Consider the following 25,848-nt stretch of genomic DNA (forward strand, 5'->3'; position numbering starts at 1 on the left):
AGGAGGGAATCCTTTCTTTTCTCTCTTTTAACTTAACTCGGGAACACATTGTTACAAAGGTTTCACAGTTGTCATTTTAGGTCTACTGAGTTAACTTCATCTATTTTTTCTGTTAATAAGAACAGCAATTCGGTCATTTTATATGTAATTCTGTTGACTAGAAGAGCAATTCGGTCATATAAAATGACAGAATTGCCCTTCTCGTTAACAGAAAAAATGGATGAACTTAACACATGGACTAAAATGGCATTTAACTCTTTATTTGATCTTTTATAACAGGTCACAAAACCCTCTAAAATCTTATACTTGATGTCTCGGAAATTTGATTAGTATCAGTTTGGTTTGTTACGGTATTTCAACTATTTAAATTTGCGATATGAGATATTGATATGTGTTTTACATGTTAGATATTTTAGTGTAATCGGGATTGACTTGGTGATCAAAGCGAATAATAATACACATCAAGCAAGTTAGGAGTTGCGGGAGTGCACGCTTGTTTGAGTTATTATTATTCGAGGTGTACGGGCGGAGCCCGTACTCTACGGGGGTTCCAAGGGGGCAGCGCCCCCTTGGCGGGGGTCCGGGGGCAGCGCCCCTGGGAGCAGGGTCCAAGGGGCCCTGGCTGGGGTCGAGCTGCCAGGTCAGCTTGGAAAAATTTTATTTTAGTTAAATTGCTTTATAGAAAATGCCTTAGAAAATAAAATTTATGAAAATTTATGATAAATTTTCAGACAAAATTTCAAGGCAGTTTTTTATGCAATTTACTAAAATTCGAAAATAACTGCCTGGGGCAGTTATCTGCAAGAAAACCCTAAATTCGTTTCTGAGTTTTTGGTCATATTCTCTGGTTCGTCAATTTCACTCAAAAACACATACTCAGGTTCAATTCTCGAAATCAGAGTTGTATCCGATTAAATTATTCGGGTGAACCACCGAAATAATTTGATCTGAGAATGATTACACGCCTCTCTGATCGTCCGATTTTCGAAAATTCCCCAACATTACATTCAAAATTAGGGTGAGCATAAATCGGTTTTGACCCAAATAACCATACATGTTGATTAAAATGATTAATGGATGTCCATAACCAATTGGTTATAGATTTTAGTTAATCGGTTTTGAAGGTTATAACAGATCGTTTATGGGCCTAACTAAAAATAGCTAAAACATAATATATTTGGGCATTATTTAGGTCTCAATGTTTATGTTTGAATTTTTTGACCATGAAAATTGTGAGTGGAAACAAAACTTTTGGAGTGACTAGTGGGTCAATGGTGGCAGATTAAAGGACATATTTTCCCTTGCGTATGCTTGTATGATATGTAAAACCGTCAAAATTAAACCATGAACACCCCTACCATCATCGGTGATTCCCCCTTTCTTCATACATCGCAACACACCTCCAAATTCCAGTTCCACCATCGTTTCCGACCACAACACCCCCTCCACATCTACGCTTTCGTCACAATCTACAATACCTAAATCTAAGATATCAAACACCATTACTTATTCCGGATATTCAAATAAGAAGCAAAGTTTTTTATACCAATTTGACGCCGAGATTGACGAATAATACATGGGATACATTCAGTCTAACCCTTTTCAAACATAATTTCAAACTTCTACATCAGTGCATCATATACTCTCTATAATTCATTTTTAATAAAAGAGTGAAATTAGAGCCCATAACTCCACATCCATATTAGATGTGTTAACTTAGAGACCATAACTCCACATCCGTATTAGATGTGTTAACTTAGAGCCAACAGCCAAAAAAGTCCAAAGACTACCAACTTCTTTTTTTTTTTTTCAGAAAAACAAGTAGCAATACAAAAACTCTAGGTTATCATCATAAATGCAATCACCACTTTGGTGGGTGGTAGAGGTTTTGTGTCTTTTGGAGAGTGACCAGGATTCAATTCCTGGCATTAGGTAAAATTTGGTGAAATTTAGAAGTAGTATTATGTAACCTTTGCCGTCCAAAAAAAAAATCTATCATAAATCATTAAATCTCAACATGAATTATGAAGAAAGTTAGGTGATCTAAAGGACTTTGAACCAATGGGGTGGTGGTCCATTGGCAAAGGCAAAGCCTTTAAACACTTTAGGAGGGGGAGGTCTTGGGTTCAAGTCCCACATATAGCAGGGAATAAAAGAAATTTGCCGTTCAAAAAAATCTAAAGGTCTTTGAAGCAACTCTCACTTGACGGTTATTACTACCGGTGACACACGTGGGGCCTGTAAGAGAGTTTTTAACATCTCCGACTCTTGATTCGGATCAACCACACTTTGTATGCTCACCTTCTTCAGCTTAGGTGACCTAACCAAAATAAACTTTACAAACTCCATCTCAGGCTTCAAGTTATTGAAACCTTCAATTTCCAATTCACTCAGATGCTCCAACCAAACATCCGAATACTCTTTCCATACAACCGAGTATTTCTTATAACCACTAACATCCCAATCAATCTACAAAAGGGTTCGTCATTTTCGTGTCAGTGTATTTTGGCATGAGAATCAAAATAAACAGAATATGAGATATAATTATTTCATTTACCTCTAGCTTAATTTTCTCTAAGTTTGGAGAACATTTGACCAATACAAGAAGAAAAGTTAGTCCATAGCCCTGAAGAAAACATATTTCTTCGAAACAAAGTTCTTTGAGGTGAATTAGCGAGGTTGGAAGCTCTTGTGGGACCGCGTCTAGTACAAGCCACTTGAACCATACACCAAAATAAAGATTAAGAACCAAAATTCAAAACGTTTCTTTCCATTATATACAATGTGGAATGGTGGATAAATGTTACCCGAGAGAGATGACGCCAAGTTGTTAGATGTTCAATCACAGGTAAACACTTGAATAGCTCATTAATGGTGCATTTATCATCAAAATCTTGACCTAAAAGCTGCAGCACGTTACAATTTTCAGATAAGTTTCGAATGTTCCTGACATGAGAACTAGACCTGTGTTCATGAACTGTTCGTGAACTTGTTCAGCGGGAAATTTCATTTATGTTTGTTTATTTAATTTAATAAACGAACGAACATGAACACATTTTTTTGTTCATTTAATTAAACGAACGAACATGAACAAATTGTTCGTTCATTTATGTTCGGGAATGACCGTTTATGTTCATTCATTTATGTTCTTTTATTTACATTTATTTATGTTCGTTTCAATTTAAATACAAGAGTAGTTATATTTATATGAATATTAAACATTAAAGGAACTTTCTAACAACTTATATAAATATAACTAATTGGTAATGTGGCTTTCTAATAATAAAAAGGGGCCTTGCAATGGAATTTATCGTAATTAATCACTAATTCATATAAAAAATTTACTTTCTGTTCATTTATGTTTGTTCAGTTATGTTCATTTGTGTTGTTAAAATATGTTCGTTTAAGTTTGTTTGTTTATGTTCGTTTACGTTCATGAACTGTTTGTTTAGGTTTTAAACGAACGAACACAAACATCCCCATTTTTAATAAACGATCATGAACAAAAAAATGTGTTCGATTATATATTCGTGTTCATGTTCATATTCGGTTAAAGTTAAATGAACGAACACGAACAATCGAACATGTTCGGTTCATTTACAAGCCTATGAGAACACTTAATAAAGTGGGAACTTACCAGACCGAAGCTCTTAAGTGATGGACAATTAGATAAAAGATGTAGAAGAGTTTGTGCAGGGATCGATACATTCCACAAGTATAAGATTTGAAGGCTACCAAATACACTGAATATTGGTGGATGATCAAGTTCAAAATAACTTAGATTCAGCTCAGTTAAGTTATGCATCGAGAAGACAGATGTGGGTAAATTATACCAACTAGAATGCCAATCCGATCCTATAAGTGTTAGTTTCTTGACAGTATGGTTCCTCGACAAATTAAGTATTATTTGATCAAATTCCAAATAGTCGTAGTGGTTACCCATGGAAAGTGTGAGCTCCTGTATTGGAATCTGGCGTTGTAGCATAACTTCGTGTAAATCGTGATAAAGTTTAAACCTCGTATCCGAGTTTTTCTTTGCACCTTCTATGTTAGAAGCTCGCTTGGAAACAGACCGTTGCTTCTTTTTAATCTTTCTTTTAGACACAAAAAACATGAGGTTAGGGATTTTGGTCCACTTGTACCTCCATTCCCGTGAGAGAATACTTGTCCTTGCTGCCTCTTCGGTTGGTAAAAGACCTAGGATGGTTTCTAATACAGGTTGCGGAAGTGTGCTGATTCTATCCAAAGACAATCGTTCAGCTTCGCACGGCAGATGTTTAGTTTGCATCTTTGGTTTTCGTTTTGTTGGTTTGTTACTAACCAATGCTGCAAAAACTAGTTCCGAGTGAAAATCAACTAAAGATAACGTGATACTAAGCGTCTACGCCAAATACAACATTTGGATAATGCAGACCACAATAAGTCTGATAATTTGACGAGTCAAAGAAAAAGTCAACATATGGCTATGCTTCTTAATTAGGTTTTCTATCTGAAGCTAAACTGTTTTCTTATACTCATTGGATTATGGTTAACTTAGAAAGGGTCAAGGTCATATAATAAGTTTACTACCACACACAACAAAAAGAAACAAATAATATATAATAAAAGAATACCTCGTAATATGACATTGCAACAAATACAAAGTACTCGAAAGGTGTTTACCTGCAAACGCAAAGGTGTTGGTCACTCTGACAACAAACGGACACGCGACGAGTTATAACCAAAAGCTGACCAGAAAACAATTAGAGTGTTAACATCAGATTAGCATAAGTGTTAACAAAGGCCAGATAACGCTAAATTTGTACATTAAAATAAACAGATGAGTTGACACATAGACTATAGGTTAAAATTGATCCGAATAAACAATCCCGAACCCAATGTAACTGGAGAAATTGCAACTTTATGAATTAGCGAAAGAGAAGGCTAACGACATCCCTTTGGTTATGTAGTCACATAACAGAATATCCACATTAGAAACCAATTATTTCCTGATTTTTTTTAAAAAGAGTCACAGTATAAAATGTTAATCAACTTGGAAAGCTGAAGAGGTCAAATACTAATATTTATTGTGTTGATTGTGTATGTCACTGTTTTGAAATAAATGATAAACTGTACATTCATCGCAAGTGATGATCAACACATAATGTAAAATACTAATAACTTTCAAAAACTAAAACATGATCTTATTACCTCGAAATGTTTAAAAAAAATATTGAAAGTTTTGACTATTTCCTCGTTTAAAAGAAGTACATGAATCCGATAAGAACTTAACTTTAGTACAAAGAGAAGTCTAAAAAGCATATAATGTAATAGACATTAATTTGGATAATCACGCCATTTGCGCTAAATGGTAGAAAATGTCTAATTAGTAGAAAGTTGAGGAAACCTTTTGGTTTGGGTGTGCGTGTTCGGGTGTACGTATGCAGGTGTCAATGTGGTTCAGATAGAAAGGGATTTCGGTCAGAAATTGGCTTGGGTGTACGTGTTCGGGTGTTGGTTTAGATAGAATGAGTTTAGGCCAGAATTGGCTATGGGTCAGAAAGGATTCAGGTCATTATGGGTTGATGCCATAACTGGTCGACCCAAAGTTTATCCATGGTCATCACACTCCATCACCCATCAAACTATCACACCCCTTTTTTTTGAAAGGTGTGGATTACTCGCGAATGTCTGGAGGTCTAACATACGTTGTCTTACCCAGGTCCGCGCTAGAGAGCCCCCTCGCACAATAGATCCCTAATTTAAAACCTCTCAATGAGAAACTGTGACACTCTAGGTTTTCCGAACAACTACCTTGTAATTTCATTGTGCGTGTATATGTGTTATAAAATGAAAGTTGTGATTTCTTTTGTGCTATGTGCCGATAATGTGTTGTATGTATGTATGTATGATATAAATATATATTAGAGTAGAAGTGAGCCGAGACCACGAAGCCCAACTCGAGACCACCCGGTCTCGAGTGAACAATGAACATTTGGGCCGGTTGGGCCATGCCACTCGGAACCAAAGGTGCCGGCCTTGAAACGGGTATAAAAACCCAAAACTCTCACCACACTCTCCTTTACACTCTCATTCATTTCACCCTCACAACTCTCACACTCTCTACCTCTCACTAAAACCCTAAAACCCTAGCAACCAAGCATCACCCTCTCCCCTCTCTCGGATCCAACCGAAACATCAAGGCTCTCGGATTCTAGCTCGAGATCATCACTCGGAACTTGGCTCATCAATCTCTTGTACTCCTCCATCTAACCGGTTAGTGTCTTAAGTGTTTACCATGATTTTTGGGTTGTTGATGATAAAGTGCATTAGGGATTTTAGCATGATAGAAACAATGTGTTTTAGCTATAATGTGAAGATTTACACATTATACAACCCCTTGTATTGTGATAACATGAATGATGATCTTTAATGCTAAGTGGAAATCGAATCAAGTGTTGTTATTGTTGATGATATTCATGTTCTAATGATAATGTGTGATTAAGAGTGCCTATTTACCGAATGGTTGTGATGTTAACAAGTTGATCTTTGAAATGATTGTTGAATGTTGATGTGCTTGTTGAATGATATGCTTGAATATATGATGAACTAGATGAATGTGATATGAATATTCAAAAATACCTGATTTGATCTGTTTTGCTTGGTAAATAGACAAAGAAACATGTTTGTGTATTCTGATTGGTTAGTACAAAATTTCATGAAATCAAAATGCTATTGGTTAGTACATTGCCAGGTTCTAGAAGGATTCAGGTGCACGTAACAGTGGTTGCGAGTCGGAACCCTTGGTTGCGACTCGAGACCAAAACGTGATTCGTCGAGATCTCCCGGTTGCGACTCGCAAGCAGCACATGATGAACCGAAACCGAGGTTGCGAGTCGGAATCCCTGGTTGCGACTCGAAACCAAATCGTGATGAACCGAGACCGAGGTTGCGAGTCGGAACCCTTGGTTGCGACTCGAAACCGTGCATTCCCGAGTCGAAACCGCCCTTGTCTCGACTGGGCTGCCTAAGTGTTATTGGGCCAAAAGCTTGTTGGACTATCTGTTGACTGGACTGCATGTGTATCTGTACTGTTTGTGAAATGTTAGAGCAGGCCCAATAACCCAACTGTTTGAATGTATGCATGCTAAGTGTGTCTATACGTGTTTGCTATACGTGATTACTTGCACCCCAACTTGACCTATCTTTGGTAACCATGCTAGGACGTGGTGACCAACGTGTTTAACCAAGTAAAATATATACCGAGCAACCCAAGGTGAGTTCACAACCTAAAGCATGCATTCCCGGTGGTTTGGGAAACGGAACTACAAACAACACTATCCCCTATGAGGGATACGACTTACTTTTCTTCCCTTGTTATTGGGAACCTTTAGTTAATTACTGTTTATACGGATTGCAACTAACGGCACTAAACGAAACTCTATCACTCAAGTCCCTACTACATAATACCGATTAGTCGCCGGGGCCAGGCGAACGGGTTATTAGTTGATAGCACTATTTAGGTTTTACCAACCTCACACCGTGCCATGGTTTGGGATCGGTCGTGAACTAATGTACTCAGGCATCCGTCAATGATGATAGAACATTGACATCGGGGCATCCTGCGGAAACGGAAACGGTTACCTAGTGTTCGGTATTGGAAAAACAGTTTAGTCGCTAACTTTTGGGGTAGCTCCCCATGGCATGTATAAACGGATAAATTAACTGGTGAAACAAGTTTTTGGTAATTAAAACTGGACAACTAGTGAACTCACTCAGCATTATTGTTGACACCTTACTGCATGCTTTGCAGGTAACCAGTGACTGAGGAGCTGCTGCTTGGGAATGTGTAGTGTTCGTCAAAACCCGTGTATTGGGTTTTAATTATCTTGAACTTTGAACTATCTTTTTGGTTTATGCTTCCGCTGTTTTTGTTTAAACTAATTATCGAACTTAACTACGATGTTGCTATCTACTTTAGATAGCAATCATTTTACTATTAACCAATGCTTAGTATAATTGGTGGCTGGATCCTGGTCAGTCACGCCCTCAAGCGGATGTTACTCCGCAGGTGGAATTTGGGGGTGTGACAGATTGGTATCAGAGCCATTGGTTATAGTGAACTTGGTTTTAAAAAGGGAAAATCTTTTTGAGAAAAACCAGACTATAACCCGTGACTCGTGATGACACTACACTCCAAGTGCAAGGCTCGACTTATCTGACCTCATAGCTCGGACCCATATTTACTTGCTTGTTTGTCTTATGCTTTCTGCTTTACTATACGTACTAGTTTGCCTGATTAGATAGATACGCCTCCCCTCTTCTATCTCATTCTCGCTATGTTACGACACCACACTCATACTATGTTTTCTGGTTATGAAGACAATGAGTGGACGCGGACGAGGAAACGTCAACATGACTCAGGCTTAGTTCACTAACCTGATCAACATAGTGGCTGCAGCTTTCGCAGCTCACCCAGGAGGTAAGCTCGTTGTTTTAGGATGTTTAGATCCTACCGCCGCATCGTCTTTTCACCTCTAAACCTATTCGTATCGCTCCCACAACAGGTCAGCATGCGCATGTGCAACCACGTGTTTGTACCTTCAAGACTTTCATGGATTGCAAGCCTATTCCATTCAATGGCACTGAGGGTGCCATAGGCCTTCTGCACTGGATCGAGAAGGTTGAAGCTGTCTTTGCTGTCTGTGAGTGTCCCCCTGCTAATTGGGTGAAGTTTGCTACTGGTACTCTTGAGGGAAGCGCACTTTCGTGGTGGAAGGCGCAGATTCAAATGCTTGGTTTGGAGACTGCTAATGCTACTGCATGGGAAGATTTCAAGGATATGATCAAGGAAGAGTATTGTCACAGGGATGACATCCACAAACTCGAGGACGAGTACTATGGTCTCAAGATGGTTGGGTCAGAGATTGAGACCTACACCAAGCTGTCCAACGACTATGCTGCACTTTGCCCAAACATGTCCCGACCCATGTATCGAAGGATTGAATTGTACATCAAAGGCTTAGCCCCAGAAATCAGGAGCCATGTGACCTCGGCCAACCTCACTACCATACAGCCTGTGGTTCGTCTTGCCCACAAACTCACTAACCAGGCTGTGGAGGAGGGCAGGTTGCCCAAAAGGATCAGTGCTGCGGAAGGAACTTCTAGTGATGGCAAACGAAAGTGGGATGGAAATCAGGGCAAAGATGCTAACTCTACTCAGGCCCCAGCTCAGCAAAGGAAAACTGACAACAACAAAGGCACTCAGCAACAGGGTGGCTACCGGGGAAGCTACCCTAAGTGCAACAAGTGTAACAGGCACCACCACGGGGCATGTAACAAAGGTCAGTGCCAGCGATGCAACAAGATGGGGCATGAAGCCAAGGATTGTAGAAGTCAGTTCCCAGCAAGGCAGAATCAGCAACAACCCCAACAGCAACAGCAGCAGGGAAACAACCGCGGATGTTTTAAATGCGGGGCAACAGGGCACATGCGAAAGGATTGCCCTGAACTGAATCAGAATCGCAACAACAACCAGGGAGCTGGGAACAATGAGCAAAACAACAATGATGGGAATGGTGCCAGGGGAAGAGCTTTTGTGATTGGAGCTGGAGAAGCAAGGAACGACCCCAACGTCGTGGCGGGTAAGTTCCTACTTGATGATCGTTATGTTTCTGTGTTATTTGATTCCGGTGCCGATGCCAGTTATGTATCCCTTCGCATTAGTAAGAAACTTAAGCACCCGCCTGCATTATTAAGTTCTAAGCACATCGTCGAGATAGCTAATGGTAAGAACATCGAGGCCACGCACGTAATCCACGACTGCACTCTAGAATTGTCTGGTCACACGTTTAGTATCGATCTTTTCCCTGTCAAACTTGGAAGCTTCGACGTCGTCATCGGTATGGATTGGTTATCCAAACATCACGCTGAGATCCTCTGTCAAGAGAAAGCGGTTCGTATCCCACGTCGTTCTGGCCAACCCCTCATCGTTCAAGGCAACAAAGATGGAGAAGTCACAGGCATTATCTCGCTTCTGAAAGCCCAGAAGTGTTTACAAAAAGGGCACACCGCTATCCTAGCGCTTGTCACCGACACCCACAAAAAGTGTGACAACTCGAACTTTAGACTTGCTTTGATGTAACGTTACGTGCTTTTGATAACTGAATTGTATGATTTTAAATGAATATTTGTTATGTGCGTATGTATGTTATGTGTTACATGAGCCCAAACTACATAAACCGGCCACACAAGCCCATTTGGGCCACACTTTGAAATCGGACCCCACTAGGTAACCGAGTTGGGCTCGGCCCACTCCCCACTCGCAAACACTAAACCCTTTGGCAAGGGTTGATTCTCATTGTTGTTACAATTTTCATAACACACACACACACCCTACTTGCTCTCTCTCTCTCGGCTCGCTTGGAACCCGACGGCAAGAACACCCCTACTCGGATCACCCTCTTCTCCTTCTTTAATCCGGTTAGTGATTATGTTATTGATTGTGTGTTATTGGTTGTTTATTGATGATTGCTTAATACTCGAAGGATTCTTGTTAACATGCTATGAATAATAATATTACTAATCAATGATAGCTAATGATCATGTAATTGGCTTGCTCATGAAATCGGATATATATGAATGTATCGGCTGTTATGTATTGTTGATCGGATATGATTAGTAACCGAAATCCATGTTAGAATGCATAACTATTGATGAATTGTTAAAGGGTTGTTCATGTTATTGCTCATACGGATTTAGTGTTAAAAGCCCTGTTTGATCGATAATTGTTTGTATGGTAAACTGTTAGTTGTTAATTGATCTATTGTTGATATGAAACTGTTGATAAATTTCGGTGATTGATCTGGTTTCGAAACTGCCTTAGATGTTTGCTAGAATCACGGATAAGTCAATGCAGGAATTATGGAAATCAGTTACACACACGGTTGCGACTCAGACTTCGAGTCGGAACCCCACTCGAGACCACAACAGCACAAGCCGGAACCATGGTTGCGAGTCCCGTTGCGACTCGTAACCACACCATGAAGAGCCGAAATCACCAGTTGCGACTCGCAACCTTCTGTTGCGACTCGTAATCTCCGGCTGTGACTCGTAACCGGACCATGATGAACCGAGACCACCTGTTGCGACTCGTAACCACCGGTTACGACTCGAGATCGCTGGTTGCGACTCGAGACCTCCTTGGCACGTACACTGTTTTGGGCCTACGCTGTCACGGGCCCAACCTTATGACTGTTATGTTATTGGACTTGTTTGCTTAGATACTAATTGGGCTGCTTATGTTAATTGGGCCGACTACTTGGACTCGTTACTTGATATGAACTGCTGATATGTTTATGTGAGTTGCCATGATCATACTTGATACCATACGTGATACAAACGTGCTACATACGAACCTAACTTGCATAGTAACCATGATAGGACGTGGTTGATTCCTTACTTGTATACTTGAGCATTATACTGTCTGCCGAGCAAACCCAGGTGAGTTCACACTCCTACTAAGGCATGGGATTCCCGGGTCGTGGGAATGGGATAAAGGTTACAATTGACTAAGAACGTACATATGCTTTCCTAGACTATCAACTACCATGGTCCTCGGATGTCAGGACGGTTCCGTAGGTTAGGATAACACCTACGTGGTCATATGCCAATTACTGCCTCGGATGTCAGGCACGCACGTAAAACCTACGTGTACGCATTACTTACTTCTATCCTCGGTACAAAGGATACGTACGTGAAACCCACGTACACCCCCGCGTCTCCTATCCTCGGTTATGAAGGATACGTACGTAAGACCTACGTACACCCCATACGCGCTACTGTTCTCGGAAGAAGAACAGGGATGATACGAATAGCTGATACGAATAGTCTAGTGGTCATATAACAGGGGAAGCCCCCACCTATACTTCTTACTATCGGCCCAGTAGAGCCACCCATTACTTACTGTTACGTATTACTTACTGTGAACTCGCTCAACTCGTTTGTTGATCATTCTGTTACATGCCTTGCAGATCGTTAGGTACATGGAGTTTGCACAAGGAGGAGCCGGTCGTTGTGGACAAGGAACGTATTACTTGGATTAGACACTTATGACATTTCAGTATTTTAACTTGGGTTTACAATAATGCTTCCGCTACTTAAACAATGCTTGGTTTTGGAAACATCAATCATGTCATGATAAACTACTTTATTGACTTTTATTATTATTGATTACTATGTTTGATATGATTGATGGCTTGATCCTGGTCACGTCACGCTCCCAAGCGGTGATACTCCGCGTGTGGATTTTGGGGGTGTGACAGATTGGTATCAGAGCCATTGGTTATAGAGAACTTGGTTTTAATATGGGAAAACGTTTTTATTAAAACCGGACTATAACCAGAACAGTGCTCTCAACGATCCACAACGACGCTTCGCTCCACGTGCAAGACTCGATATTTTAGGTAATAAGGTTATGTTTATTGCCTACTTGCTAGAATTACTTAGAACTTTGCTCGTGGTATGCTTAGACTACAATGCTCACTATTTGCTATTGCTTAAGAACCCTTACGTGTTTACGCTTTTCTGTCATCGCACTATTCGCGAACTTTTCTCACCTATTTCGCCTTTGACATGAAGATCAATGGCTGGAAGAATTAACATGACACAAGCCCAGTTAGAGGCTCTTGTTCAAGCCCAAGTTGCTGCGGCAGTAGCAGCAGCTCAAGCAGGTAGTATATCCTGCAGTGTAGGCACACACTAGGATCCCTCGATCCTACATTCACTCTTGTATTTAACTTCGTCCTATTCGTACACAATAGGTCAACACGCGCAGCAGCCTGTCTGCACTTTCAAGAACTTCATGGACTGCCGTCCAAACTCTTTCAGCGGCACAGAAGGAGCGGTTGGACTCCTCCACTGGTTCGAGAAGCTAGAATCAGTATTCGAGATGTGCGAGTGCCCTGAGGCTCGCAAGGTCAAGTTTGCTACTGGCACCTTGGAAGGAATCGCGCTAACCTGGTGGAACGCGCAGGTGCAGATTCTTGGGTTGGCAGTTGCTAACGCCACCCCATGGAACGATTTTAAGGAACTCATCAAGCGTGAGTATTGCACGCGTGAAGATATTCACAAGTTAGAAGACGAGCTATATAATCTGAAAATGGTTGGATCAGAGATCGAAGCGTATACTAAACGGTCGAACGAGCTGGCCGTTCTGTGTCCAACTATGGTGGACCCTCCATACAAGCGCATTGAGTTGTATCTCAAGGGATTGGCGCCAGAAATTCAGAGCCACGTGACGTCGGCTAACCTCGAAAACATCCAGGAAATCCAACGCCTCGCTCATCGCATCACCGATCAGGCAGTGGAACAGAATAAACTGCCTAAGCGTGTCAGTGCTACTACTACAGTCACTCCTTCAGCTACTCCCGTTACCCTCAGTGACAACAAGAGGAAATGGGAGGGGGATTCAAGCAAAGCATCCGTTTCGGTTCAGTCCCAGAATCAACAGCGAAAGACTGACAACTATCAAAGCCCTAACCAGCAGTCGTCAGGTAGCCACAGGCAGGGTGGATATCGCGGAAATCTTCCAAAGTGCAACAACTGCAACAAGCACCACAACGGTCAGTGTAACAGGGGTCGTTGTCAAAGATGCCTCAAGATGGGTCACGAGGCCAAAGACTGTAGAAGCCTTCGTCCTGCAAACCAAAATCAGCAGCAGCCTCACGCTCAGCCTAACCAACAACAGGGCAACAAGGGATGCTATAATTGTGGTGCTGAAGGCCACATCAAGAGACACTGCCCACAGCTCAACAGGAACCAGAACAACAACAACAACAACAATCAGGGCAATGGCAACAACAACAATGGGGGAAATAACAACGGCAATGAAGCTCGTGGTCGTGCATTCGTACTAGGTCGTGGCGACGCAGTGAACGATCCCAACGTTGTTATGGGTAAGTTTCTCCTCGACAATATTTACGTTACTATTTTGTTTGATTTGGGTGCGGATACAAGCTATATGTCTGTGAAAATGTGTCAACTGCTAAAACGTGCACCAACACTTTTACCCACCAAACATGTAGTAGAGTTAGCTAACGGTAAAAGTCTAGAAGCCACGCACGTAGTTCAGGGTTGTAACCTTATTCTAGCTGGTCAAGCCTTCTCTATTGATCTCATTCCCATAGTTTTGGGAAGTTTCGACGTCGTGATCGGGATGGACTGGTTATCCCAACACCAGGCAGAAATTTTATGCAGCGAGAAGATTATTCGCATACCTCGTTTGGGTCAGGAACCTCTCGAAGTTCAAGGCGACAAGAGTGGTGCTGTGGTTGGCATCATCTCATTCTTGAAGGCTCAGAAGTGTTTACGTAAAGGTCACACAGCCATTTTGGCTCTTGTTTCAGACGCATCAGTAAAGGAAAAGAAATTGGAGGATATTCCAATTGTACGCGATTACCCTCAGGTGTTTCCTGAAGATTTGCCTGGCTTACCGCCTCATCGTCAGGTCGAATTTCAGATCGAGCTCGCTCCAGGAGCAGCACCCATAGCTCGCGCACCATATCGTCTAGCTCCATCAGAATTGGAAGAATTGTCAAAGCAGCTGCAAGAGCTCTTGGAAAAAGGCTTCATTCGTCCAAGCTCTTCGCCTTGGGGAGCTCCAGTGCTTTTCGTGAAAAAGAAAGACGGTACGTTCAGGATGTGTATAGACTACAGGGAACTGAACAAGGTGACGGTGAAGAACCGTTATCCTCTTCCACGCATAGACGACTTATTCGACCAGTTGCAAGGGTCGTGTTACTATTCCAAGATCGACCTACGGTCAGGTTACCATCAACTGAGAGTCCGCGAGGAGGACGTCTCTAAGACAGCATTCAGAACTCGTTATGGTCACTACGAGTTTCTTGTCATGCCGTTCGGGTTAACGAACGCGCCTGCCGTATTTATGGACCTTATGAACAGGGTGTGTAAACCCTATCTCGACAAGTTCGTCATTGTTTTCATCGATGACATCCTGATTTACTCCAAGAGTCAGGAGGAACACGAGCAGCATCTTCGCCTTATTTTGGAACTCCTTCGGAAGGAACAGTTGTACGCCAAGCTTTCTAAATGCGACTTCTGGCTTCGTGAAGTCCACTTCTTAGGCCACGTGGTAAACAAGGATGGGATTCACGTCGATCCATCTAAGGTAGATTCGATCAGAAACTGGCCTGCACCGCGTACGCCGACAGAAATACGCCAATTCTTGGGTTTGGCAGGATACTACAGACGATTTATTAAAGACTTTTCGAAGATCGCACAACCACTTACGCTACTGACACAGAAGGGTGTCACCTACCGTTGGGGCAACACACAGGAGACTGCTTTCCAGTATCTAAAGGATAGGCTCTGCAGCGCACCTATTCTTTCATTGCCAGAGGGCACAGATGACTTCGTAGTATACTGTGACGCATCAATACAGGGTCTGGGTTGTGTATTGATGCAACGTGATAAAGTGATAGCCTACGCTTCTCGGCAACTCAAGGTTCACGAACGCAACTACACGACGCACGATTTAGAGCTGGGAGCTGTCGTTTTCGCGCTTAAGATATGGCGACACTACCTGTACGGTACCAGATGCACGATTTACACCGATCACAGGAGTCTCGAGCATATCCTTAAGCAAAAGGATTTGAACATGCGTCAACGACGATGGGTCGAGTTACTTAACGACTACGAATGCGCCATCAAGTATCATCCAGGCAAAGCCAATGTTGTGGCTGACGCCCTTAGTCGAAAGGACACCTTACCAAAGCGCGTGCGAGCGCTACAGCTTACGATTCAGTCTAGCCTTCCTACACAGATACGAGCTGCTCAGATAGAAGCACTGAAACCCGAAAACGTCAAGGCCGAAGCCTTACGCGGCTCACGACAACAAATGGAACAGAAGGCAGACGGCGCCTACTATGTAACGGGCCGGATTTGGGTCCCTCTCTATGGCGGTTTACGCGAACTTGTAATGGATGAAGCTCACAAGTCTCGCTACTCGGTACATCCAGGGTCAGATAAAATGTACCACGACATCAGCACTACTTATTGGTGGCCTAGCATGAAGGCCCACATCGCTACGTACGTTGGAAAATGCTTGACTTGTGCGAGAGTCAAGGTTGAATATCAGAAGCCAGCTGGTCTACTTCAGCAGCCTAAGATACCTCAATGGAAATGGGAAGAAATTTCCATGGATTTTGTTACAGGCTTACCTAGATCTCAGCGTGGGAACGATACAATATGGGTCATAGTTGATCGACTCACCAAGTCTGCACACTTCCTGCCGATTAAGGAAACGGACAAGTTCTCCACTCTCGCAGACGTCTATCTTAAAGAAGTTGTTTCGAGGCACGGAGTGCCTACCTCTATTATTTCGGATCGCGATGCACGATTCACGTCAGAGCTTTGGCAAGCAATGCATAAATCTTTCGGCTCACGATTAGACATGAGCACAGCATATCATCCTCAGACGGATGGGCAGTCTGAGCGAACGATTCAAACACTTGAAGACATGCTTAGGGCATGCGTCATCGATTTCGGCAACGGCTGGGAAAAGCATCTCCCTTTGGTGGAGTTTTTGTACAATAACAGTTACCATACCAGCATTCAAGCCGCTCCATTCGAGGCATTGTACGGGCGTAAATGCCGGTCACCTCTCTGTTGGGCAGAGGTGGGGGATAGTCAAATTACGGGTCCAGAGATTGTAGTGGACGCCACAGAAAAGATAGCACAGATACGGCAACGCATGGCGGCAGCACGCGACCGTCAGAAAGCCTACGCGGACAAGCGTAGAAAGCCTTTGGAATTTGAGGTCGGAGACCGGGTTTTATTGAAAGTTTCACCCTGGAAGGGTGTGGTACGTTTTGGCAAACGGGGAAAACTGAATCCGCGGTACGTCGGACCATTCGAAATCTTAGAAAAGATTGGCAAGGTAGCCTACAAGTTGAACCTACCAGCTGAACTCGGAGCAGTTCACAATGTCTTTCATGTATCGAATTTAAAGAAGTGCTTATCAGATGAAAACCTCATCATTCCTTTTAAGGAACTCACTATCGACGAGCGGCTGCAGTTCGTCGAGGAACCAGTAGAAATCACGGACCGGGATGTGAAGGTCCTCAAAAGCAAGAGAATCCCTCTTGTTCGAGTTCGTTGGAACTCCAAACGTGGCCCAGAGTACACCTGGGAACGCGAAGACAGAATGACAGAAAAGTACCCCCAGTTATTCGAAACCAATGCTACCACTACTGAGGCCGAAGCTACTACTTCGGAATTTCGGGACGAAATTCCAGATCAACGGGGGGAGGATGTGACACCCCAGGAAAACCAGTGAACGCTATAACTTACCTAGCTTCCTCAGTGAGTGCATACCAAATTTCGGGACGAAATTTCCAATTAGTTGGGGATAATGTGACAACTCGAACTTTAGACTTGCTTTGATGTAACGTTACGTGCTTTTGATAACTGAATTGTATGATTTTAAATGAATATTTGTTATGTGCGTATGTATGTTATGTGTTACATGAGCCCAAACTACATAAACCGGCCACACAAGCCCATTTGGGCCACACTTTGAAATCGGACCCCACTAGGTAACCGAGTTGGGCTCGGCCCACTCCCCACTCGCAAACACTAAACCCTTTGGCAAGGGTTGATTCTCATTGTTGTTACAATTTTCATAACACACACACACACCCTACTTGCTCTCTCTCTCTCGGCTCGCTTGGAACCCGACGGCAAGAACACCCCTACTCGGATCACCCTCTTCTCCTTCTTTAATCCGGTTAGTGATTATGTTATTGATTGTGTGTTATTGGTTGTTTATTGATGATTGCTTAATACTCGAAGGATTCTTGTTAACATGCTATGAATAATAATATTACTAATCAATGATAGCTAATGATCATGTAATTGGCTTGCTCATGAAATCGGATATATATGAATGTATCGGCTGTTATGTATTGTTGATCGGATATGATTAGTAACCGAAATCCATGTAAGAATGCATAACTATTGATGAATTGTTAAAGGGTTGTTCATGTTATTGCTCATACGGATTTAGTGTTAAAAGCCCTGTTTGATCGATAATTGTTTGTATGGTAAACTGTTAGTTGTTAATTGATCTATTGTTGATATGAAACTGTTGATAAATTTCGGTGATTGATCTGGTTTCGAAACTGCCTTAGATATTTGCTAGAATCACGGATAAGTCAATGCAGGAATTATGGAAATCAGTTACACACACGGTTGCGACTCAGACTTCGAGTCGGAACCCCACTCGAGACCACAACAGCACAAGCCGGAACCATGGTTGCGAGTCCCGTTGCGACTCGTAACCACACCATGAAGAGCCGAAATCACCAGTTGCGACTCGCAACCTTCTGTTGCGACTCGTAATCTCCGGCTGTGACTCGTAACCGGACCATGATGAACCGAGACCACCTGTTGCGACTCGTAACCACCGGTTGCGACTCGAGATCGCTGGTTGCGACTCGAGACCTCCTTGGCACGTACACTGTTTTGGGCCTACGCTGTCACGGGCCCAACCTTATGACTGTTATGTTATTGGACTTGTTTGCTTAGATACTAATTGGGCTGCTTATGTTAATTGGGCCGACTACTTGGACTCGTTACTTGATATGAACTGCTGATATGTTTATGTGAGTTGCCATGATCATACTTGATACCATACGTGATACAAACGTGCTACATACGAACCTAACTTGCATAGTAACCATGATAGGACGTGGTTGATTCCTTACTTGTATACTTGAGCATTATACTGTCTGCCGAGCAAACCCAGGTGAGTTCACACTCCTACTAAGGCATGGGATTCCCGGGTCGTGGGAATGGGATAAAGGTTACAATTGACTAAGAACGTACATATGCTTTCCTAGACTATCACCTACCATGGTCCTCGGATGTCAGGACGGTTCCGTAGGTTAGGATAACACCTACGTGGTCATATGCCAATTACTGCCTCGGATGTCAGGCACGCACGTAAAACCTACGTGTACGCATTACTTACTTCTATCCTCGGTACAAAGGATACGTACGTGAAACCCACGTACACCCCCGCGTCTCCTATCCTCGGTTATGAAGGATACGTACGTAAGACCTACGTACACCCCATACGCGCTACTGTTCTCGGAAGAAGAACAGGGATGATACGAATAGCTGATACGAATAGTCTAGTGGTCATATAACAGGGGAAGCCCCCACCTATACTTCTTACTATCGGCCCAGTAGAGCCACCCATTACTTACTGTTACGTATTACTTACTGTGAACTCGCTCAACTCGTTTGTTGATCATTCTGTTACATGCCTTGCAGATCGTTAGGTACATGGAGTTTGCACAAGGAGGAGCCGGTCGTTGTGGACAAGGAACGTATTACTTGGATTAGACACTTATGACATTTCAGTATTTTAACTTGGGTTTACAATAATGCTTCCGCTACTTAAACAATGCTTGGTTTTGGAAACATCAATCATGTCATGATAAACTACTTTATTGACTTTTATTATTATTGATTACTATGTTTGATATGATTGATGGCTTGATCCTGGTCACGTCACGCTCCCAAGCGGTGATACTCCGCGTGTGGATTTTGGGGGTGTGACAAAAAGGAAAAGAGGATTGAAGATTTTCCTGTAGTACGTGACTATCCCGAGGTATTTCCTGAGGAACTACCTGGACTCCCTCCCCACCGTCAGGTCGAATTCCAAATCGAGCTAGCTCCCGGAGCAGCGCCTATAGCTCGTGCGCCTTTTCGTCTAGCCCCTGCAGAACTGAAGGAACTCTCTACGCAATTACAGGAACTATTGGATAAAGGATTTATCCGTCCTAGTTCGTCGCCCTGGGGAGCACCAGTACTCTTTGTTAAGAAGAAGGATGGCACATTCCGAATGTGCATCGACTATCGTGAGTTGAACAAGGTTACCATCAAGAATCGTTACCATCTACCGCGCATCGACGACCTATTTGATCAGTTGCAAGGATCGAGCTACTATTCTAAGATTGACCTGCGATCAGGCTATCATCAGTTGAGAGTTCGTAATGAAGACATCCCTAAGACTGCGTTCAGGACTCGTTATGGTCATTACGAGTTCCTCGTTATGCCTTTTGGAATGACTAACGCACCTGCGGTTTTCATGGATCTCATGAATCGAGTGTGCAAGCCTTACCTCGACACATTCGTGATTGTGTTTATCGACGACATCCTGATCTACTCGAAAAGTCAAGAAGAGCATGAACGACACCTGCGCCTTATCCTCGAACTCTTACGCAATGAGCAATTGTACGCCAAATTCTCGAAGTGTGACTTCTGGCTCCGAGAAGTCCATTTCCTTGGGCATGTGGTCAACAAGGACGGCATTCACGTCGACCCCGCTAAGATCGACTCGATAAAGAATTGGCCTACGCCTAAGACTCCAACCGAAGTTCGCCAATTCTTGGGATTGGCAGGATACTACCGCAGATTCATCAAGGGATTCTCAAAGATTGCACAACCCCTCACGACTCTTACTCAGAAAGGCATTGCTTACAAGTGGAATGAAGCTCAGGAGTCGGCCTTTCAAAGACTAAAGGATAACCTCTGCAGCGCTCCTATTCTCTCGTTGCCTGAAGGCACTGACGACTTTGTGGTTTACTGCGATGCGTCTATCCATGGGCTCGGTTGCGTGTTAATGCAACGCGAGAAAGTTATTGCCTACGCTTCTCGACAACTTAAGACGCATGAAAGGAACTACACTACGCATGATTTGGAACTGGGAGCAGTGATCTTTGCTCTTAAGATATGGAGACATTACCTGTACGGTACCAAGTGCACTATTTACACCGATCACAGGAGTCTCGAGCATATCTTTAGGCAAAAGGAATTAAACATGCGACAACGTCGATGGGTCGAACTCTTGAATGACTACGAATGCGCCATCAAGTACCATCCGGGCAAGGCCAATGTCGTGGCAGACGCCCTCAGCCGGAAGGACACTATACCAAAGCGCGTGCGAGCATTGCAACTTACCATCCAGTCTAACCTCCCTACCCAGATCCAAAATGCTCAAGTTGAAGCATTGAAACCGGAAAACATCAGGGCTGAGTCTCTGCGAGGATCGAGACAGCGATAAGAACAAAAAGAAGATGGCGCTTACTACGTAACAGGGCGCATTTGGGTCCCACTCTATGGAAATTTACGTGAACTCGTGATGGACGAAGCCCATAAGTCCCGCTACTCAGTACATCCTGGCTCGGACAAGATGTACCACGACTTGAGAACTACATACTGGTGGCCTGGCATGAAGGCACACATAGCAACATATGTCGGCAAATGTTTGACTTGCGCAAGAGTCAAGACAGAGTACCAGAAGCCAGCAGGCCTACTCCAACAACCAGAAATCCCGAAATGGAAATGGGAGCAAATTTCCATGGATTTTGTTACAGGGCTACCTAGGTCTCAACGCGGAAATGACACTATTTGGGTAATAGTAGACCGATTGACCAAGTCCGCGCACTTTCTGGCTATTAAAGAAACAGACAAGTTTTCTACCTTGGCGGAGATTTACTTAAAGGAAGTAGTTGCGAGGCACGGGGTGCCAACCTCAATTATTTCCGACCGAGACGCTCGTTTTACTTCGGAATTGTGGCAAGCTATGCACAAATCCTTTGGCTCACGTTTGGACATGAGCACCGCTTATCACCCGCAAACGGATGGACAGTCCGAACGCACCATCCAGACTCTAGAAGACATGCTTAGAGCGTGTGTGATCGATTTTGGCAAGAATTGGGAGAAGCATCTACCGCTAGTGGAGTTCTCCTACAACAACAGCTACCACACTAGTATTCAGGCAGCACCTTTTGAGGCATTGTACGGTCGTAAATGCCGGTCACCTCTCTGCTGGGCGGAAATCGGTGATAGTCAGATCACGGGCCCAGAGATGGTGGTAGATACAACGGAAAAGATTGCCCAGATCAGACAACGCATGGCGGCAGCTCGTGACCGTCAGAAGAGTTACGCTGATAAGCGTAGGAAACCACTAGAATTCCAGGTCGGTGACCGGGTTCTACTTAAAGTCTCACCCTGGAAGGGTGTGGTTCGCTTTGGTAAACGGGGCAAGCTTAATCCGCGATATATCGGACCATTCGAAATTACCGAGAAAATCGGTAAGGTTGCTTATAGATTAAACCTGCCTGAAGAACTGAGTGCGGTACACAACGTATTTCACGTGTCTAATCTGAAGAAGTGTCTATCAGATGAAACGCTCGTAATTCCTTTCAAGGAACTAACTATTGATGAACAGCTACACTTTACTGAGGAACCGATTGAGATCACGGATCGAGAGATCAAGATCCTCAAACGTAGCCAGATACCTCTTGTACGAGTCCGTTGGAACTCGCGGCGTGGCCCAGAGTTTACCTGGGAGCGGGAAGACCAGATGAAGCACAAGTATCCCCAGTTGTTCCCAAACGAAAACCCCAGCACTGAAGCTACAACCGAATTTCGGGACGAAATTCCAAACTAACGGGGGGATGATGTGACACCCCGTTGAAACATTCTCACTTATACTAGCTTGACAGTGACTGCCTTAACTTTCGGGACGAAAGTTCTTAAAACTTGGGGATAATGTGACACTCTAGGTTTTCCGAACAACTACCTTGTAATTTCATTGTGCGTGTATATGTGTTATAAAATGAAAGTTGTGATTTCTTTTGTGCTATGTGCCGATAATGTGTTGTATGTATGTATGATATAAATATATATTAGAGTAGAAGTGAGCCGAGACCACGAAGCCCAACTCGAGACCACCCGGTCTCGAGTGAACAATGAACATTTGGGCCGGTTGGGCCATGCCACTCGGAACCAAAGGTGCCGGCCTTGAAACGGGTATAAAAACCCAAAACTCTCACCACACTCTCCTTTACACTCTCATTCATTTCACCCTCACAACTCTCACACTCTCTACCTCTCACTAAAACCCTAAAACCCTAGCAACCAAGCATCACCCTCTCCCCTCTCTCGGATCCAACCGAAACATCAAGGCTCTCGGATTCTAGCTCGAGATCATCACTCGGAACTTGGCTCATCAATCTCTTGTACTCCTCCATCTAACCGGTTAGTGTCTTAAGTGTTTACCATGATTTTTGGGTTGTTGATGATAAAGTGCATTAGGGATTTTAGCATGATAGAAACAATGTGTTTTAGCTATAATGTGAAGATTTACACATTATACAACCCCTTGTATTGTGATAACATGAATGATGATCTTTAATGCTAAGTGGAAATCGAATCAAGTGTTGTTATTGTTGATGATATTCATGTTCTAATGATAATGTGTGATTAAGAGTGCCTATTTACCGAATGGTTGTGATGTTAACAAGTTGATCTTTGAAATGATTGTTGAATGTTGATGTGCTTGTTGAATGATATGCTTGAATATATGATGAACTAGATGAATGTGATATGAATATTCAAAAATACCTGATTTGATCTGTTTTGCTTGGTAAATAGACAAAGAAACATGTTTGTGTATTCTGATTGGTTAGTACAAAATTTCATGAAATCAAAATGCTATTGGTTAGTACATTGCCAGGTTCTAGAAGGATTCAGGTGCACGTAACAGTGGTTGCGAGTCGGAACCCTTGGTTGCGACTCGAGACCAAAACGTGATTCGTCGAGATCTCCCGGTTGCGACTCGCAAGCAGCACATGATGAACCGAAACCGAGGTTGCGAGTCGGAATCCCTGGTTGCGACTCGAAACCAAAGCGTGATGAACCGAGACCGAGGTTGCGAGTCGGAACCCTTGGTTGCGACTCGAAACCGTGCATTCCCGAGTCGAAACCGCCCTTGTCTCGACTGGGCTGCCTAAGTGTTATTGGGCCAAAAGCTTGTTGGACTATCTGTTGACTGGACTGCATGTGTATCTGTTACTGTTTGTGAAATGTTAGAGCAGGCCCAATAACCCAACTGTTTGAATGTATGCATGCTAAGTGTGTCTATACGTGTTTGCTATACGTGATTACTTGCACCCCAACTTGACCTATCTTTGGTAACCATGCTAGGACGTGGTGACCAACGTGTTTAACCAAGTAAAATATCTACCGAGCAACCCAAGGTGAGTTCACAACCTAAAGCATGCATTCCCGGTGGTTTGGGAAACGGAACTACAAACAACACTATCCCCTATGAGGGATACGACTTACTTTTCTTCCCTTGTTATTGGGAACCTTTAGTTAATTACTGTTTATACGGATTGCAACTAACGGCACTAAACGAAACTCTATCACTCAAGTCCCTACTACATAATACCGATTAGTCGCCGGGGCTAGGCGAACGGGTTATTAGTTGATAGCGCTATTTAGGTTTTACCAACCTCACACCGTGCCATGGTTTGGGATCGGTCGTGAACTAATGTACTCAGGCATCCGTCAATGATGATAGAACATTGACATCGGGGCATCCTGCGGAAACGCAAACGGTTACCTAGTGTTCGGTATTGGAAAAACAGTTTATTCGCTAACTTTTGGGGTAGCTCCCCATGGCATGTATAAACGGATAAATTAACTGGTGAAACAAGTTTTTGGTAATTAAAACTGGACAACTAGTGAACTCACTCAGCATTATTGTTGACACCTTACTGCATGCTTTGCAGGTAACCAGTGACTGAGGAGCTGCTGCTTGGGAATGTGTAGTGTTCGTCAAAACCCGTGTATTGGGTTTTAATTATCTTGAACTTTGAACTATCTTTTTGGTTTATGCTTCCGCTGTTTTTGTTTAAACTAATTATCGAACTTAACTACGATGTTGCTATCTACTTTAGATAGCAATCATTTTACTATTAACCAATGCTTAGTATAATTGGTGGCTGGATCCTGGTCAGTCACGCCCTCAAGCGGATGTTACTCCGCAGGTGGAATTTGGGGGTGTGACAGAAACCCCTATCAGCCAGACTCGAACCTGAGACTTGGAGGGAAAAACTCACCCGGGTCCACCATAGGTGGAACTTAAATAGCCGTGGACACGACTAGAGCACTAGTGATTGTTAAACTATCACACTTGATCACTATTTAACAGCTCACTCCATCACATTTCACTCTATCACACTTGCAATGGTCATCACACCCAATCACAACTTAACACCTCATCATCAAAGTCAAACCCACACATACAACACACACCATCACCAAATCACCATTTCCATCCCCATCACGCATGATACACCCTTGCGGCGGTGTATCATGCCTAGGGGTGTAAACAAGCCCAGATGTTCGAAAGCTACTCGTAATTGGCTCGATTAAAAGCTCGAACAAGCTGAGCCTGAAATAGAGCTCGTTTAGTTATCCAGTCTCTCTGAAATACAAAGCTCGTTTAGGCTCGCCAGCCTAAATGAGCCCAAACAAAGTTTTAGTTTTTTTATATTTAATATATAAATAATGATGATATCATTAGCGAGCTGAGTTCGAGCCAAGTTTTGGCTCGTTTACGCGAGCTTGAGCTTTGGGTTTTACTCGCGAGCCGAGCTTAAGCTTCATAAAAACATAACGAGCGAGCCGAGCTCTAATTTCACTAAATTAAAACAAAACGTACAGAGAACTACACCTAATTTCACTAAATTCATTGTGAGAAGACGAAATTGATAAACATTAATTAGAACCCAAGAAAGAGTTTGAAATGAAACATTAAAAGTCACCTTCAATGGAGTTCACAAAACGAACGGATAAGAGAATGCTTATTACGTCATCCGAAGATAACCAACCAGAGGAAAAGCTAAGCCACAAACATCAGACAAGAAAGAGCAGAAGAGGAAGAAAGAAGACGGTAAGATAGATGATACGTGGCAACCCCAACAA

At 43.1% G+C, this 25,848-nt stretch overlaps 1 protein-coding gene across 2 annotated transcripts; it reads right to left on the reverse strand.

Moving 5' to 3' along the window:
* Positions 1-1,949: 1,949 nt before the first annotated feature.
* On the reverse strand, positions 1,950-25,848 carry LOC110917059 (F-box/FBD/LRR-repeat protein At1g13570). Of its 2 annotated transcripts, none has more exons than XM_022161681.2 (6): positions 25,689-25,848; positions 4,663-4,727; positions 3,638-4,335; positions 2,808-2,906; positions 2,558-2,716; positions 1,950-2,469 (listed from the first exon to the last, which is right to left on the reverse strand). In XM_022161681.2, exons 3-6 carry the CDS (start codon positions 4,286-4,288, stop codon positions 2,200-2,202), a joined length of 1,179 nt encoding a protein of 392 aa, XP_022017373.1. In that variant the 5' UTR covers positions 4,289-4,335; positions 4,663-4,727; positions 25,689-25,848; the 3' UTR covers positions 1,950-2,199. The 2 variants fall into 2 exon arrangements, with proteins under 2 accessions (XP_022017373.1, XP_022017372.1); XM_022161680.2 differs by having other exon boundaries at positions 3,638-4,326; positions 25,689-25,847.

Source organism: Helianthus annuus, chromosome 16, assembly GCF_002127325.2.
Source record: "Helianthus annuus cultivar XRQ/B chromosome 16, HanXRQr2.0-SUNRISE, whole genome shotgun sequence".
In the NCBI taxonomy this organism is placed as follows: domain Eukaryota; kingdom Viridiplantae; phylum Streptophyta; class Magnoliopsida; order Asterales; family Asteraceae; genus Helianthus; species Helianthus annuus.